The sequence below is a fragment of the Malaclemys terrapin genome, chromosome 21 (genome assembly GCF_027887155.1).
Source record: "Malaclemys terrapin pileata isolate rMalTer1 chromosome 21, rMalTer1.hap1, whole genome shotgun sequence".
NCBI lineage: Eukaryota > Metazoa > Chordata > Testudines > Emydidae > Malaclemys > Malaclemys terrapin.
The window spans coordinates 14,852,970-14,870,050 of NC_071525.1; the positions used below are offsets into that span (position 1 = coordinate 14,852,970).

Genomic DNA, 17,081 nt, shown 5'->3' on the forward strand with positions numbered 1-17,081 from the left:
GTTAGAACACGGGGGCTGGGAGGCAGGACGCCTGGGTTCTATCCCCAGCTCTGGGAGGGGAGTGGGGTTGAGCGGTTAGAACAGGGGTGCTGGGCAGCAGGACGCCTGGGTTCTCTCCCCAGTTCTGGGAGGGAGTGGGTTCGAGTGGTTAAAACAGGGAGGCTGGGCGGCAGGACGTCTGGGTTCTCTCCCCAGTTCTGGGAGGGGGGTGGGGTCGAGTGGTTAGAACAGGGAGGCTGGGCAGCAGGACGCCTGGGTTCTCTCCCCAGTTCTGGGAGGGAGTGGGTTCGAGTGGTTAAAACAGGGAGGCTGGGCGGCAGGACGTCTGGGTTCTCTCCCCAGCTCTGGGAGGGGGGTGGGGTCTAGTGGTTAGAACAATGAGGCTGGGCAGCAGGACACCTGGGTTCTCTCCCCAGCTCTGGGAGGGGGGTGGGGTCTAGTGGTTAGAACAAGGAGGCTGGGCAGCAGAACGCCTGGGTTCTATCCCCAGCTCTGGGAGGGTAGTGGGGTCGAGTGGTTAGAACAGGGAGGCTGGGCAGCAGGACGCCTGGGTTTTCTCCCCAGCTCTGGGAGGGGAGTGGGGTTGAGCGGTTAGAACAGGGGGGCTGGGCGGCAGGATGCCTGGGTTCTCTCCCCAGCTCTGGGAGGGGGGTGGGGTCTAGTGCTTACAGCCACCTGTGCCCCTCCCACACCTCCTCTTGTAGGTGCTGGGAGCTGGGCTGGGCCTGGGCCAGAGGCTCTTCCCCACTCAGGAAGGAGGATCCCAGCTGGGATTAGCTGAGTAAATGGGGCAGCAGACCTGTGTGCCACAGAGATCGCCAGCTGCTTAACCCTTTAGTGTCCGCACATGGAGCTGGGACCTGATCAAAATGGAATGGGGGATGATGAGAGAATGGGATCGGGTGGGTTAGAGCAGGGGGATGGGAACCAGGACACCTGGGTTCTCTCCCTGGCTCTGGGAGGGGTGGGGTCTAGTGGTTAAGGGGGGTGGGGGCTGGGAGCCAGGACTCCTGGGTTCTAACCTGCTCTAGGTGGGAAATGGCAGGTGTTTGCTCCATTGCGAACCCCAGGTTGAGCAGCTGCTGCCAGAGCCTTTTGCACACCTTGGGCCATGGCCCCCATGGGGGGAGGGAGGTTTCACTTGAGGTGTATTGGGGGACTCCTGGGGCACTGCTGGTCCTTGTATCCAGATGCCCCCGAGTAGCTCACTGTGTCTCAAGGCCTGGCCTGGAATCACTCCAGCCCCAGCTGCTGGCCCCTTGTTCCAGGTTGAGGACGTGAAGATCTTTGTGGCCCTCAGTGCAGGGGGCTCGGCTCCCGTCTGAGTGCTGCGGTCTGGGGCCGTACTGGGGCAAGGGGGAACCAACCAAAAGGAGCAGGGAGCCTCCTCCCTCACATGAAAGCAGACCCCATCGAAGCAGCCAGTGTTTGCCCTCCACCCAGTGCTCCGAGGGAAAACTTGGGATGCTGAGATAACCTCCCGGCCATACCCCATTCACCTGTCCAGCTCGGCTCAGGGGCGGTCAAGGGGAGCATAGGGTGTCCATTCCAGCGGTGGCTGCATCTCAGCGCTGGGCGAGTCATCCCCATGCGGTGTCACTATGCGACTGTTCCCTGACTGCCCTGCCCCAGAGGTGGCTGCAGCTCTGTTCCAGCCCAGAGAGAACCACTCTACCTGAGCCCACCCTGTTACTACTCGGTCCAGTTCTATGATGCTGGCTGTGTTTCCCCTGGCTGGGCAGGTCGGAGTACTATGTTGGCTGGGCCGCTGCCCCCTGCCAGCTGCTCTGTGTCACTGCCGGTCATCTCCAGCCAGTTCCACCCATCAGGGCTCGCTCCCCCTTCAATGCTCCCGTCTCGCAGACTCAGGGTGCAGAGGTCCGGGGGGTGGGAGTGGCATAGCAAAGACCCCCATGGCTGAGCCCTGCTCCCTGGACCAGCGCTCCCAGCCTCTGGGCCAGCATCCTCCCCTTTCCTCAGGACAGAGCTCACACCCCATTACTGATGGCAACCCTTGGCCCTTCCCCTGTGCCTTCCCTCTGCAGATCTCCAAGAGCTTTGCCAAGGAGGGCAGGCTCATTATCCCCATTGTGCAGATGGGGAAACTGAGGCACAGTCACCCAGTAGATCTGGGACTCAAATCCAGCTCTCCAAAGTCCCAGACCGGTGTTCTATCCACTATACAACACTTCCCTCCAAACCCATTATGGGGACCCCTTGTAGGGTGCAGAAATCACCCCCTACAGAGCTCTGCCCCATCCCCTGCTTCTCCCCAGCGTGGCAATAACCCTCTGCTAATCCCATTTATGCAGCCAAATCAGAGGAGCAGGCTGGCCCAGTGGTGAGGGTGCTACCCTGGGCTGTGGGGCTCTACAGTTCAATTCCCAGCTCTGGGACAAACTGCCTGTGTGACCTTGGACAAAGCACTTAGCTTGCCCCCTTGTGCCTCAGTTTCTCCCTGAGGATGGCTGTGATGCCCTGCCTCACCGGAGAGATGCCCAGGGCGATGGGGCCAGATAAGGAGCTGGTTGGGCAATAACAGGCCTCAGAAGAGGGGTAAGCACTATTCTAATGTATGTAAATGAGGCTGGCTCCTCACAGAGCCAGCAGCCGGCTCCAGGGCTGTGCCCCCTACAGCTGACAGGCACCCAGCTCCAATCCACCTCCCAGGGGCTGTTTGCTGAGCCAGGTGCTGTGGCTGCCGGATGGGGGGTGGCTTCCCTGTCTCATGGGCATGTGGAAGCTGTGGCTAATCCCTGGTGCTCAAGCCAGACCTAACGAGAACAGCTGATCCCTGTGTCACTAGCCCAGGGCCGAGGGAGACTGACCCCTTCAGGAGCTGGGGCAGGGCTGGGAATGGAACCAAAGTATCCTGAGGACCCCTAAGAGCCTGGCTGAGACCCTCCAATTCACTGCATGCAGGAGCCAGATGTGGGCCAGGCCCAAATCACTGGGGGGGAGGCCCCTGCTGCCCCATCCAGTCTTGCTGAGCTGCCTTCCTTCCCCTTCCCCAGTGCTGTTCCCCAACCCCCTGGGGTCATGGTGGCTGGGGCCCTGTCACGGACTCCCAGGTCGTGCCCACTCTTGGCTCCGTACGGTCCCTGGGGGGAACCCCCTTCAGTGCGACAGCCCTTCTCGGGGGTTCACTCTCTCTCGGGGGTTAAGCCCCTCCGACTCCTGGAACCGCACCTCTCTGAGCCTTAGCACGTCTGTCTCTCACCATGGGCCCCCTCAGGGAGTCCACTCTCTGTGGACTCCTGGGGCCTCCACTCCGCAAAGGGAATAATGCCACCCTGCTCTCTATACCAGAGTGACACTCAGCCAGTGTAAACCAGGAGGGTTTATTGAGCATCTGAACACAGCACAGGAAACTCTCAGGGCCTCAGGCCTGGCCTCCCTCAGCACAGCACATCCCAGTCTCCTCTGCATCCAGGGGGGCTCTGCCTGCTTCCCCTCTCCAGCCCAGCGCACCCTCCTTCCAGCTGGGCATCCGATATCCCCTCCCCCAACAGCTCCTCCCCTGTCCTTTGTCCTCCGTCACAGGTAAACTGGTCACTGGGTCCCTCTCTCTCCTGTCCTTTGTTCCCCTCTGGCTGGAACCGGCTGGTCAGGTCACCGGGGTCCTCTCTCCGCAGCCCATTGTCCTCCCACTGTCTAGAACTGGCTGACTGGTCACCTGGTTGCTAGGGTACCCCATCTCCAGGCTGTTGTCCGGGGGTCCCGGCTGCTAGGCGAGGTCACACCTGGTCCTCTGCAACCATAAACCCTCTCCCACCACCTTGTTAAACAGGCAACACAGGGAAACTGAGACATACAATATTAATGTAAAACATCACAAAATCCCCAACTGTGTCACAGGCCCCACTCAGGGCAGTAGATCCTGGGACTAGGAGGGGGGCCTGGGTGTGTCTGGGGAGCATGTGGAGGGGTGCAGGTGACTGCCCTCGGGTGCACAGGATTAAGTTGCAGGCAGGAGTGGGCACGATGCCCCAAAGGCACAGAAGTCTTGCCCTTGGCCCCACACCTGGACACGGACAGGGGCCCTGGGCAGGGATGTTCAGTTGAATGGGGAGCTGCTTCGGTAAACACTGACCGGAGGGGGAAAGAGGAGCAGCACTGACTCCAAGCCCTTCCTGCCCCACGTCACCACCAGGCCCTGACTGCCAGCCTGCCGCACCCTGGCTGGGACAGGCCCATCCTCCTGGCCTCATGGCGCTGGGTTTTCCCCTGGCTGGGAAGGGCCCATCACCCTGGCCTCGTGGCTGTGAGTTTGCCTGTGCCTCTGCACAAGCAGACCCTGACGTCACTGAGGCTTTTGCTCCCGCACCCAACCCCCCTCATGCTATCTCATTAAGGAAGCGATTCACCTAATGAGCCACCTCCTGCCTATCAAATCCATGCTTTAAGCCACAGATAAACAGCCCACGGCTCCATCCCTGGGTTGGGGACAGTATGGCCCCAACGCCCTGGGCCTCCAGCCAGACCCCAACGCCCTGTGTGGGGGCAGGTTGTGTTTGCCAGCCCAACTCCCCACCCCCCACCCCCCCGCCAGGGGATAAAGACACCAGAGCTCCGCCAGGTGCTCAGTGCAGGCAAGTCAGCAACGCTGGAGCAACGGGGCCTGGGTGGTGAGTGAGGAAGGGTCTGAGAGCAGGGGCAACACAGGGACACACACACACTCCACATCTCTCCACACAGCCCATTTCACTGAGACGTTCTCCCCTTGCCAGGGGGGCCAGGCTCAGCCCAACAACACCCAATGAGCACTGATGCTTAGTGTGCCCGGGAGCCCTGCTTAACGGGGACACCCCTGCAGGTCTGTCTCTGCCCTGGCTCCTGGGTGCAAGGAGACCTGCGGATTTTCTCTGGTGCGTTAGCATCCCGGAATGACTCGCACTGTCCCTGCAGCTTAAAAGTGCCAGCACCTGGCTTCTGTTCCTCGCTCCGCACAGGAGTTTGATCTACTGCCAAGAGCAGGGATGGATGGATGTAAGGATAGATAGAGTATATGGGGCTAGCGAGAGAGCATGTGTATATGGGGATAGATAGATAGATAGATAGATAGATAGATAGAGGAGGTGTCTGGGGATAGATAGATAGATAGATAGATAGATAGATAGATAGATAGAGGGGGTATCTGGGGATAGATAGATAGATAGATAGATAGATAGATAGATAGATAGATAGATGTTGTTATTCCCACCCTAACACCCTCTCCTGGCCCCTGCAGTCCAGCTGCTGTGTCACTCGCACATCCCAACCCAGCGGCTCCCAATCGAAGCGACTGGCCGAGATGAAAACCCCCCTCGCTTTCCTGCTGCTGCTGCTGGGTGAGTGGAGCCCAGGCCCACCACTGGGTCTGGAGCCCATCGGGCGTGGGGGGCTGGTGTCAATGAGCAGGGCCGGATTAACCTTTTGTGGGCCCGGCACCAAATATATTTGTGGGCCCCCATGGGGGCAATGGGGCATGGTGTGGGGAGGTCAGTCCCCAGAGCGAGGGACCAGCGCGGGGCAATGGGGCATGGCATGGCAGGGGTGGCCCCGCTCCACCCAGCCCAAAGTAGGGCACTATTTACAAACCGGCAATTGCCAGACACATAGTGGCCCGCCTGCCCTGTGCTGCCAGCATGTCCCTTCCCCTTGGGGGGGGGGCCCATGCCATGCCACAGCCCCCCCACCCAACCCCCCTGCGACTCCCTATGGCCAGAGCCCCCCCGGACCCACTATGTCCATCGCCCCCTCATCTCCCTCCTCACAAATACACAGCGCCCTGCATAACACCACCCCTACCCAGCACTCCCCTGCCCACAGCCCCACCACAACTGCCCAGCACCCCCCCAAAGACCCCCCTTCCTAGTGCCCCAACACACATAGATCTTCACCGCCCCAGCACCCCCCAGACTCCCCAGAGACCCACTCCCCAGCCCCTGCCTCCCGGCCGCACTCACCGGCCCTGCTGGCAGGCGACTGTCTGCCAGGGCTGAGTCGACAGCGGAGCCAGGGCTGGTCCCAGGGCCGGGAATCGCTCCGGTCGCTCGGGAGTGGTGTGATCAGCCAGGCCAGGGCCCGCCCCAGCCGGGCTCCCTCACAATGCACTTCCCCTGGAGGGGCCCAGCTAAGCTCCCTGCCCTCCCCCGTCCCCCTTCCCTCTCCCCACCTGACTGAGACAGGCCAGGCTTCTGCACCAGTCCCAGGCGGCTCAGCTCCGGGGAGACAGGTGGGGCCCCACGGGGGTGGGAAACAGACACTATGTGGATAAGGGAAGTTTCTCATGGTTTGGGCTGGAAAGAAAAGGCAGTCGTAAAGATAGCGAAAAAAAATGTGTAAAGGCAGCTCCTCAGTCAGGACTGGCTCCAGCTTTTTTGCCGCCCCAAGTGGCGAAGAGGGGGAAAAAAAAAAAAAAAAAAGCCGTGATCGGCAGCACTTCGGCGGCTGTTCTACTGCGCCGCTTCATAATTCGGCGGCCGGTCCTTCCATCCCAGAGGGACTGAGAGACCCGCCACCGAATTGCCGCCGAAGACCCAGACGTGCTGCCCCTTCCCATTGGCCGTCCCAAGCAACAGCTTGCTGCGCTGGGCCGGCTCCAGGCACCAGTGACCAAGCATGTGCTTGGGGCGGCACCTTACAAGGGGCGGCCAATGTTGGGGTGGCGGGGGGCGCTCGCGGTGTTTTTGTTTTTTTGTTCGGTGGGGCGGCGCTCGAGGTTTTTTTGTTTGTTTTTTGTTTTGTTTCGGCCGGGCAGTGTAGGGAGTGTTTCGGCGGCGCAGCACTGGGGGGGGGGGTTCGGCGGCCTGGCCCAGCGCAGCACTCTGGGGTCTGGGCGGCCCAGCCCGGCCCGGCCTGGCGCTCGGGGTTTTTGGGAGGCCCGGCGTGGCGCTCGGAGGGGTAGGGGTTTGGGCGGCCCGGCGCGGCGCAACGGGGGGGGGCGGGGGTTTGGCCGGCCCGGCACAGCATGGAGCTCAGGGGGTTTGGGCGGCCTGGTGCGGCGCGGTGCTGGGGCAGAGCTTTGGCCGGCCTGGCGCGGCGCTGGGGGGGTGTTATGGCGGGGCGGCGCTCGGAGGGGAGGGGGTTTGGGCAGCCCGGCGTGGCGCTCGGAGGTTTGGGCGACCCGGTGCAGTGTTCGGGGGGGGGGGGGCTTCGGTGGGGCGAGGCGGCACAGCGCTGGAGGGGGGGGTGTTACGGCGGGGCGGCGCTCTTTATTTTTGCCTGGGGCGGCAAAAAAGTTAGAGCCGTCCCTGGCTGGTGCCTGGAGCCGTCCCTGTCCTCATTATTCCTATCCACAGGGCCGGCTCCAGGCACAAGGGCAGCAAGCAGGTGCTTGGGGCGGCCAACGGAAAGGGCAGCACGTCCGGCTCTTCAGCGGCAATTCGGTGGCGGGTCCCTCAGTCCCTCTTGGAGGGAAGGACTGGCTGCCGAAGTGCCGCCGAAGAATTAAGCAGCGGCGGTAGAGCTGCCGCCGAAGTGCTGCCGAAGAATGAAGCAGCGGTGGTAGAGCTGCCGCCGATCGCGCCTTTTTTTTTTTTTACCCCACTGCTTGGGGCGGCAAAAACACTGGAGCCAGCCCTGCCTATCCAGCAGAAGCTGCTTCCCACATAAAAAAAACCCAAACCCTGTTGCAGGATCTAAAAGCACAAGGGGTAGTAGTAAAGTGTCAAAGGCCCTGCAACCCCCCATTCTGGCTTGTACAGAAACCGGATGGCAAATGACATCTCATGATTATATTATAAAAATATAATTGTAAATCTACCCCTGTTGTAGTAGCCAGGACTAAATGGTTCTCTGTACTGAATTTGTCATTTGGTAATTGATTCTTTGTTATGTTATTAACCTCTTTGAATTAATAACAGGCTAAATTATAAGAACTGCTGAGTTCCTGTTAACACCAAAGAAACAAATGCCTGAGCAGGTCCAGGAGAAGATCTGGGTAGCAAATGTGATGCAGACATTGGAAAACATTTGGACAGAGAAATCAACACAAACAAAAGGAAGAGCTTTTGAAATTAAAATATCAATGAAAAATAGAAAACGCAGTAATGCTTAGAATTGGTAAACAAAGGTAAAATAATCCCCATATAAAGGAAACCCTTTCCAGTATAGGGCCAGTCCCTTGGCAGTTTTAATAACCACTCCAGATGGAGACGTGTAAAACATTCTGATCAAATCCAATTATACTTGCCAAGGGACTAAATATAACAATGTTCAGAAATGAATGCACAGTATGTACTAACCTATAAGGTCCGGTCAGAGGCCTTGTGTGTGTTGTTTTTGTTTTGTTTGTTTATATTATTACAGGTTAATCTATAAATTTATGGAAGCAAGAAGTATGCTGTGAAATTTGCTATGGCTTGTTGGCGATGTGATTACTAGTCCTGTCTGTGCCACAGGATTCCAGCTAAAGAATAAGCCAGAAGATTGTTAAATTACTCAAATTTCAGTACAATGAGCACCCTACTTAGGGGCACAAGCATAAAAACATGCTGGGTCAAACTAAAGGTCCATCTAGCCCAGCGTCCTGTCTTTTAACAATGACCAATGCCAGGTGTTTCAGGGAAAATAACAATGATCAAGTAATCATTGCAGCCCATTCCCAGCTTCTGGCAAACAAAGGCCAGGGACACCGTCCCTGCCCATCTTGGCTCGCAGCCTCTATGAATTGATCTTTTTCTTTTACAACAAAAAATACCCAGTCTTGGCCTTTACAACATTTTCTGACAAGAAGTTCCACAGGTTAATTTTCCTGTGTTTATTTCCTTTCTTTTATTTTAAACGTACTTCTTAGCAATCTTAATTGGTAACCCCTAGTTCTTGTGTTATATATGTAAAAAGTAAATACACCTCTACCCCGATATAACGCGACCCAATATAACATGAATTCGGATATAACACGGTAAACCAGTGCTCCGGGGGGGCGGGGCTGCGCACTCTGGTGGATCAAAGCAAGTTCGATATAAAGCGGTTTCACCTATAACGAGGTAAGATTTTTTAGCTTCCAAGGACAGCGTTATATTGAGGTAGAGGTGTAACACTTTCTTATTTACTTTCTCAACAACAGTCAGGATTTCATAGACCTCTGTTGTATTCCCCCCTTTAGTGATCTCTTTTCCAAGATGGAAAGTCCTACTCTTAATTTTTTCTTATATAAAGTTTTTCCAGACCCTTGACAATTTTGGTTGCTTTTTTTTCTGTGCTTTTTTTCGGATATGGCTGTTGCACATTAAGTGAATGTTTTTAGGGATCTATACACAATGATAACAGAATCTTTTTTTCTTTTGGGTGGTAGCAGTTAATTTAGACCCCGTTCTTTTACATGTATAGTTGGAATTATGTTTTTCCAACGTGCATTTCTTTGCATTTGTCAGCATTGAATTTCATCTGTTTAGTCACTCAGTTTTGTAAAATCACTTTGCAACTCTTTAAAGTCTGTTTTGGACTTGACTATCTTGAGGTTTTGTGCCGTCTGCAAATTTTTGCCACATCATTGTTTGCCTTTTTAATATATCGATCATTTAACAGTACTTCCTTTTCCCAATAAAGACCCTTGGAAATGCCACTGTTTACCTCTCTTCATTCTGAAAACTAATCAGTTATTCTTGCCCTTTGTCTCTTATCTTTTAACCAATTACTGATACATAAAGAACAGGAGTACTTGTGGCACCTTAGAGACTAACAAATTTAAGCTTATGCTCAAATAAATTTGTTAGTCTCTAAGGTGCCATGAGTACTCCTGTTCTTTTTGCGGATACAGACTAACACAGCTGCTACTCTGAAACCTGATCCATAAAGGACTTTCTGTCTTATCCTATAACAGCTCACCTTGCCTAAAAACCTTCAGTAAGGGTTCAAAGACATTCTGAAGATGCAAGTACACTATATTCACTAAATCACTGTGACTATATCCTTGTTAATCCTCTCAAAGAATTCTAGTAAACTAATTGTCACTAATCTTTACTATAATTTCTTTAGTTCTTATCTTCTATATTGGCTTTATTCTTCTTGGGTGATCCAAGGTGCTAAGGAGACCTTAATTACCCAGTGGCCTCACAGGTTGTGTAGTAGGCTTCCTGCTTTTAATATACTACCAGTATAGGAAAATCTCAAAATCTGAAAGCAGCCTCCAGGCGTAATTCTCTGAGGAGGGAGAAGTTTAAAAAAAAAAGCTTTTGGAAAGTCTAAATTCCAGTATTGGGATAGATAACAGTGCAGAGTTAATCAAAGTCCTAGCCAAAGTGAACCTTACTGTGGGCAACAACTTGAAGCCAACCTCCGCAAAAAAGTCCTGTATAAAAGTCATGTTAGAGTTGTTTCTCTGATGTTTACTGTAGCAGCATTTATTTCACTAGGATCAAAGGGAGAGGGGGAAAAAAGCTAAAAGAAAGCAAAGTAAAAGGGAATAAAAGAAAATTTCTATCCAGGTAACTGATTTTCCAGTACAAAAGCTCTCCACAACTCAGTAAAGGAATATCAAGTTGCTAAACCCGGTAAAGGGGATGATACGAAGGAAGAATGTGGAAGATGGGGGAATCTGGCACTCTATGGTAACAGAATCTGTCATTCCCTTTGAGGCCATAAAAGACACTCAGGGAATGTGGACATTTCATGTAGCAAATAAGGCATGTATTTCTGTGTGGGTACAGGGTTTAACATCCAAGATATTAACAAAAGGGTGGCAAGAAGCTTCAGGAAAACGTGCTTTAGTAGTTAAGAGAGAATATAATCCAACTAACAAAAGGTGTTTAGGGACCTCAAGTGTAACAAATGGTGCATATGCATTGGGGGCCAACGTATCCCAAGCAATTAATACCAACACTGGGGAATTGTGAGACCCACATACACCACATAATAAAACCCTCAGACACATCAACACCATTGGAAAAAAGCACCCCAGGAATACATAATTCAAGGGGCTTAGTTTAAAACTAAAACTAAAAGTCCAGTTATACACATAACTATAGGATCAACTGTAAAATTGTATAACATTATTGAAAATATGAAAATGTATCAATGAAAATGTAATTGATGCACACAAAAACACCTGTTTACTGGGGTATGGTAATAAATCCGTATTTAAAGTGTTCAAACAAAAGTACCCTAACATAAATGTGCTTTAAGATGTCATACCTAGATGGGGACAATATGTAAAATATGGAAGGATAAATTAATGTAACCAAATCAACACAAAAACGTCACAATGGTCCTAAACATATAAACATATAAAAATTCCAGATTGTAATCATAGTGTATATATATACACAAGGAATCTAAATTTAAGATTTCTGTAATCTTAGTCCCTAAGGAGTGAATAATCAACAGTCTGTCACAGAGTCACCAGGCTAATGTTCTAAAACTGCTCTCTAAAAAGCCAGTCAAAACCCTGCTCTCCTCACATTCCTGCCAGGGCAAAAAAGCCTAAGTGGTCTTGGCCTTCCTGTGTCTGACCTCAGGGCATTTAGCATCCCCGCAGTGAGTCCGCCTGGGCGTGGCTCCCGGGGAAGCCAACGGGCCCTGCACTTCAGCTCCATAGTCAGCTGTAGCTCTCAGCCAACATTGTAAAACGGAGGGTTTATTAATTAACAGGTACACAATGTGGAATGGATTTGTTGGCACGGGAATCAGTAACTTTTAGCCAAGTCCATCTTGGACTCCCTGCCTCTCTCCCAACCACAGACCGCCCAGCTTCTAGCAACCCGACCTCCAACATGCCCATTGCTCCTCCTCCTGGTCTTCGGCTCACCTCCCGGGCAAAGTGGCACCTGGTCGCATCCCCCCTCCTAGGTTTTAGGTTACGAAAAGTACCTTCTATAGCTTATGTACAGGCAACTGGAGTAGCCTTCCCTGCCCTCAAGGGTCTTAGCAAGTCACACACCCTTGTTCCGACCCCCTAAGCATTGGTGCAACACACAGGAAAACTAAGGCACCACACAGTATTTATGCAAAACAGTCAGAACTCACATAGACTCACATACAACAAAAAATATAACAGCGCCTGGGGAAATGAAACAGGGTACTATCAAATAGTACCAGAAGGGAATGGATTATGGTGGATACCTGGATTAGGATGGAAGCAAATACTAGGAGTCCAATGGGGATGTGGTACCTTGGTTAAAGAAGGAAATTGAAATTTGGATACAAAGGGGGTAACGTCACCATGAATTTACAGTGGAAAAAGGATGGTGGGAATTATATAAAATAAACCAAGACATATGTTGGTATCAAATGGAAAAGGGTAATGTAGTAATAAATAACCTGGCCTATTGACAAAGAAATGTAATGTACTTGTAAAAATGTAACCCATTTCCAGTATAAACAATATCAACGGTACTCTCAGATAACTAAAACCTTTCTGACTCACCCTAGATTAGCATCACCAAATTTGAGGAAAATAGAGTAAAATGATACAGATTGGGATATGAAAATACAAATTAATCAAGGCACACTAGACCAAACAGAACAGTCAACTAGATTATTAATATCTGTAAAAAATATGTTTGCTCGAAAATATAAAATTGTTTAAAAAGCTGTAGAAAAAATAAGATCTCAAATGTGTGCTCGGTATAATGTTGAATGTCAAGTAACAGCATAAAATGATGTTGAATGGGCAATGTTATTTTAAATTTCTAACACTGCAGCATTATTCCTTGTATGTTTCTGTTTTGAATACCAAATGTGTAAGCAATATAAGAAAAAACAGGCTTTATGGAAAATGTATAAGATTGAGCTGTTGGATTATGCTACTAAAAATCGTAAAATAATGCTTTGAGTTTTATAAAAACCAGAGAAGGAGATACATGATCTAATAGTTAGTGTACAAACTGTGGGTATGATGGATGCAATATTACAATCATCTTTGGTAATTGAATATCGAATGGGGGACTGTTGGGACGGTGCCGAATTGGTGTGGCCGTACTAAATGAATGGGGAGAACATGGCTTGACATGACTGAACCGCCAAAGAGGATTCTGGAAGCAGAATCCTTCTCTTAGCATCAGGCAGATGCCAGAGGTGAAACTGACTGGCTCCAGGCTGCGTGTATGATCAATACTGATCTTTGGGTCAGCAAATATGTCCACTTGAAACCAAACATCACGAGTAGAACATCCTGAGTGGAGCATGGGTGGACTGGGGAATCTCGGCAGGGCCGGCTCCAGGCACCAGCCCACCAAGCATGTGCTTCGGGTGGCACCTGGAGTGGGGCGGCACGGCGCGGCTCTCCGTCCCGAGAGCAGGGCCATGACTGGGCTCGCCGCCCTCTCCGCGGCGCTCTGGCCGCTGGGGAGAGCGGAGCCGCGGCGGGCTCTCCGCCCTCCCCCCGGTGCTCTGGCTGCCGGGGAGAGCAGAGTCCCGGCCGGGCTCGGCACCCTCCCCTGCTGCGCTCCCCACCGGAGGTTCGGGGAAGGGGGTGGCGGTGGGAGGCTTTTTTGCCTTGGGCGGCAAAAAAGCCAGAGCCGGCTCTGCATCTCGGCCCTGTTGAAGGCCATCACGCAGGGGGCTGATGTGAATGATTGATAAGGGAGGAATGTGGGGTAATGTTCAGTTGGCACCACTCTGCAGTCTCCTCCTAAAGTATTAATTAGGTAAAAATTAGTAGCCACACACCCTCTGGGCATGCTTTTAAGACATATGATTCCTTTGAGGAAAAAGAGTATAAAAATCAAGCAAATTAAATTACTCTTGGGATTATTCCTTAATTAACGCTTAAAGAAGCAATGCTGTTCGACAGAATAGCCAAACCTCTGCTCCATGGACTCGAGTAGGATTGTGAGCCAGAGGGGTTTCCAGCAAGCCAAGGCCTTGCCTTGAAAGAATCCGAGACAGACCAGAGGGCTGAGGAGACCAGACCTGAAGAGAAGAATTTGTCCATAAAATTTGGTAACCACCTTCTCTGGTTGCCAAGCAGGAACTGTGTGAGGCTAGCACAGGGCCTGTTTGGGTAAGTTTGTGAACGAAAGGCTCGCTAAGAGGAATGTATCGCTCTTAATGTATAGTTCTTTAATGTCTAACATAGAAGTTATGTGCTTAACGTAACCCTTTACTGCTTGTGTGATTCCTTCTCGAATAAACTGCAGTGTATGTAAGTTAATTACTGTGGACCTTTTTCACTGGTATGACAGTAATCTGCTCCGCTGGGAACCATTAAAGATCCATTCAGGGGTAGTAGCCCCTGGTGCCAACACCCTGCCCCACTCTCCTCCCAGAGCCGGGACAGAACCCAGGAGTCCTGGCTCCCTATCCAGTGCCCTCACACCAACCTTCACCCAAGCCTGAGAGTTAGAAAGTTCCACCTGCCTTGGAGCTGAGCGCCAGGTTCACGAGCTCAGCGCTCATGTAGTATATGCCAGCCCAGAGCAAGGCCTGCCTCTCCAGTCCAATCCCCACACTTCTGCCCCATCTCCCCAGCCCCTCAGAGACAGGCTGGGGGTACAGGAACATGGAGAATGGGCTGAGCTGCTAGGTGCCCTGATGAGGGGCACTGATGCATGGAGCCAAGAGCCGACATTGGGGCTCGGCATTAGCCCCGGGCTCAATCCACTTGTAGAGATCAGCGCAAGGACTGAGAGGGGCACTGTATCTTCTATCCACACATGACCCTGTTGGATTCCTCTGCCCCTGGGCTAATGACACTCCAAGCCTCGTGGGGTGTCATCTCCCTCCAGAGAGTTCCTCTCATCAGCCCTCTGCCCCGATATTTCTCCCAGAGCCTTGATCTGCTGGAGCCCTCAAGCACTGATATTCCATGGGGGTGGGGGGACCCTACAGCTGATAGAGTGGGGCCAGTGGAAGAGTCATGGGGGGATCCACAGAGCAGATAGAGGAGCTGGGGGCAGAGTCATGGTGGGATCCCCAGAGTGGAAAGAGAGGGGCTGGGGACCTGCTACCCCTCCAGTGCCCCCCATGTTCTCTCCTGCTGCCCCATCTCGGCCTCTTCTTGCCCCTGGGGCCCCTTCCTCAGACCAGCCCCACCCCCAAGCAGGAGGAGTGGCTGTTCCCTGCTCTGTTCCCCTCCCACTAGCCCCTGCATTCTGGGCCCCCTCACTCCCCAGGGGCTGCCCCATTGCCCACTACAGCCCAGGAGTGTCTCCCTCAGATCCCCATGAGCCATGGGGCAGGCCTGAGGCATCTCAGCCTCAATGGAGACATACTCCCATAGTGCCCAGGGCTGTCAGCTCCCCCAGCCCTGGACACGTGGACCGTGGGCTGGTAGGTGCCACTGTGTCGCCTGGAGGTGAGGGTGAAGAGGCCCCTGGCATGCTGCTCCCCATGATCCTGCCTCCTGGCTGAGGGTCCTGGGTGCTGGCCAGGGCCTTCTCCGGGGCAGGGTGAGAGCAGTGCTGCGAGCGGACAGCTCAGCCACTGCTGGGGAGGAGGCCTCCAGGGAGAGAAGGGATGACACCACAGACCCTCGCCGCCCACACCAGCATGGAGCGACCAGCAATGCCGTCAGGTCGTGTCAAAAGGAGCAGTGCTGGGGGCACAACTGGGGAAAGGTGGCAGTTCCCCATAGCAACTGCTAGGTACCATCCGTCCTCCATCTACCCATCCCCCCACCACCATTTCGCCATATCCCCCGTCATTGATCCATCCCCCCACCATCATCTACCCATCCCCCACCATCATTGACCCATCCCCCACACCATCATCTACCCATCCCCACACCATCATCAATCCATACCCCCACCATATATCCATCTTCCCACCATCATCGACCCATACCCCCACCATGTATCCATCTTCCCACCATCATCGACCCATCCCCCCACCATCATCTATCCATCCCCACACTATCATCGATCCATACCCCCACCATCATCGACCCATCCCCCCACCATCTATCTATCCCCCCACCATCATCGATCCATCCCCCCGCACCATCATCGATCCATCCCTGCCACCATCACTCCCACATACCTATCATCTATCTCACCATCCCCCCACACCCCATCATCTACCCATCCTCCCCACACCCTGTCATATATCTAACCACTCCCACATGCCTATCATTTATCCCACCATTCCCCCACACCCCATCATCTATCCACCCACACACCATGTCATATATTATGGAGTTAACTGTGCTGGGCCTCATTCAGCTTGGCTGGTGGCTCATTATCCCCCTCCCCCCAGCCAACTCCTAATGACTAATCATGCTGTGGATAATGGGCGCCAGCGTGTGGGGGCGAGAACAATGGCAGGCCATGGAGGGTGAAAGCTCCCACTGTTTGTAATTACACACTGTGGCACATTGCTGAAGGAGACGGATGGCCTGCTCCCCAGGCAGTTAATGGCTGAGTGGGCTGTGCCTCTCCTGGGGGGTGAGAGCAGGAAATCAGCAAGCAATGAACCCAGAGAATCCGGGATTGGCCAGTGCTGGGAAGCCGGGTTTATGGGCTCCGGGGCTGGGGCCACCATTCCATGAGTGCTGGGGCCTCGGTGCCCACTTATGGGATCTGGCCACTGGGCCGGACTGGATCAACTGACCCGATTCACCCAGGAACCAGACCCATGACACAAACCCCGGACTGAACCTGGCCTCACGGCATGCCAACTGGTCTGAACTGGAATCATGGTACACCAACTGGCCTGGCCTGGCCCCCATGGCATGTCCCTCAGCCTGAACCAGGCCCCATGGCATGCCAGCCAGCTTGGACTGGACCCCATTGCACGCCAACTGGGCCGAGCCAGACCCCCTGCATGTCCCTCACCCCCAGCCTTAGCTGGTTCCATGGCACACACCAAGCCTGAACTGGACAAACCCCATGGCACACCGACTGGCCTACGCTGGACCCCATGACACAGCAGTAAGCCTGAAACAGACCTCATTGCATGTTCATTAATGATCTGGAGGATGGTGTGGATTGCACCCTCAGCAAGTTTGCAGATGACACTAAACTGGGAGGAATGGTAGATATGCTGGAGGGTAGGGATAGGATACAGAGGGACCTAGACAAATTAGAGGATTGGGCCAAAAAAAATCTGATGAGGTTCAACAAGGACAACTGCAGAGTCCTGCACTGAGGATGGAAGAATCCCATGCACTGCTACAGACTAGGGACCGAATGGCTGGGCAGCAGTTCTGCAGAAAAGGA

At 53.1% G+C, this 17,081-nt stretch overlaps 1 protein-coding gene across 1 annotated transcript in view; it reads left to right on the forward strand.

Annotated features, from left to right (window-relative positions):
- Positions 1-5,293: 5,293 nt before the first annotated feature.
- LOC128827339 (alpha-tectorin-like) overlaps positions 5,294-17,081 on the forward strand; it is a 29,499-nt gene continuing 17,711 nt past the window's right edge. Inside the window, exon 1 of the mRNA XM_054011197.1 lies at positions 5,294-5,330. Within this exon, the coding sequence (XP_053867172.1) occupies positions 5,294-5,330 (37 nt within the window). The remainder of the gene's footprint in view (positions 5,331-17,081) is intronic.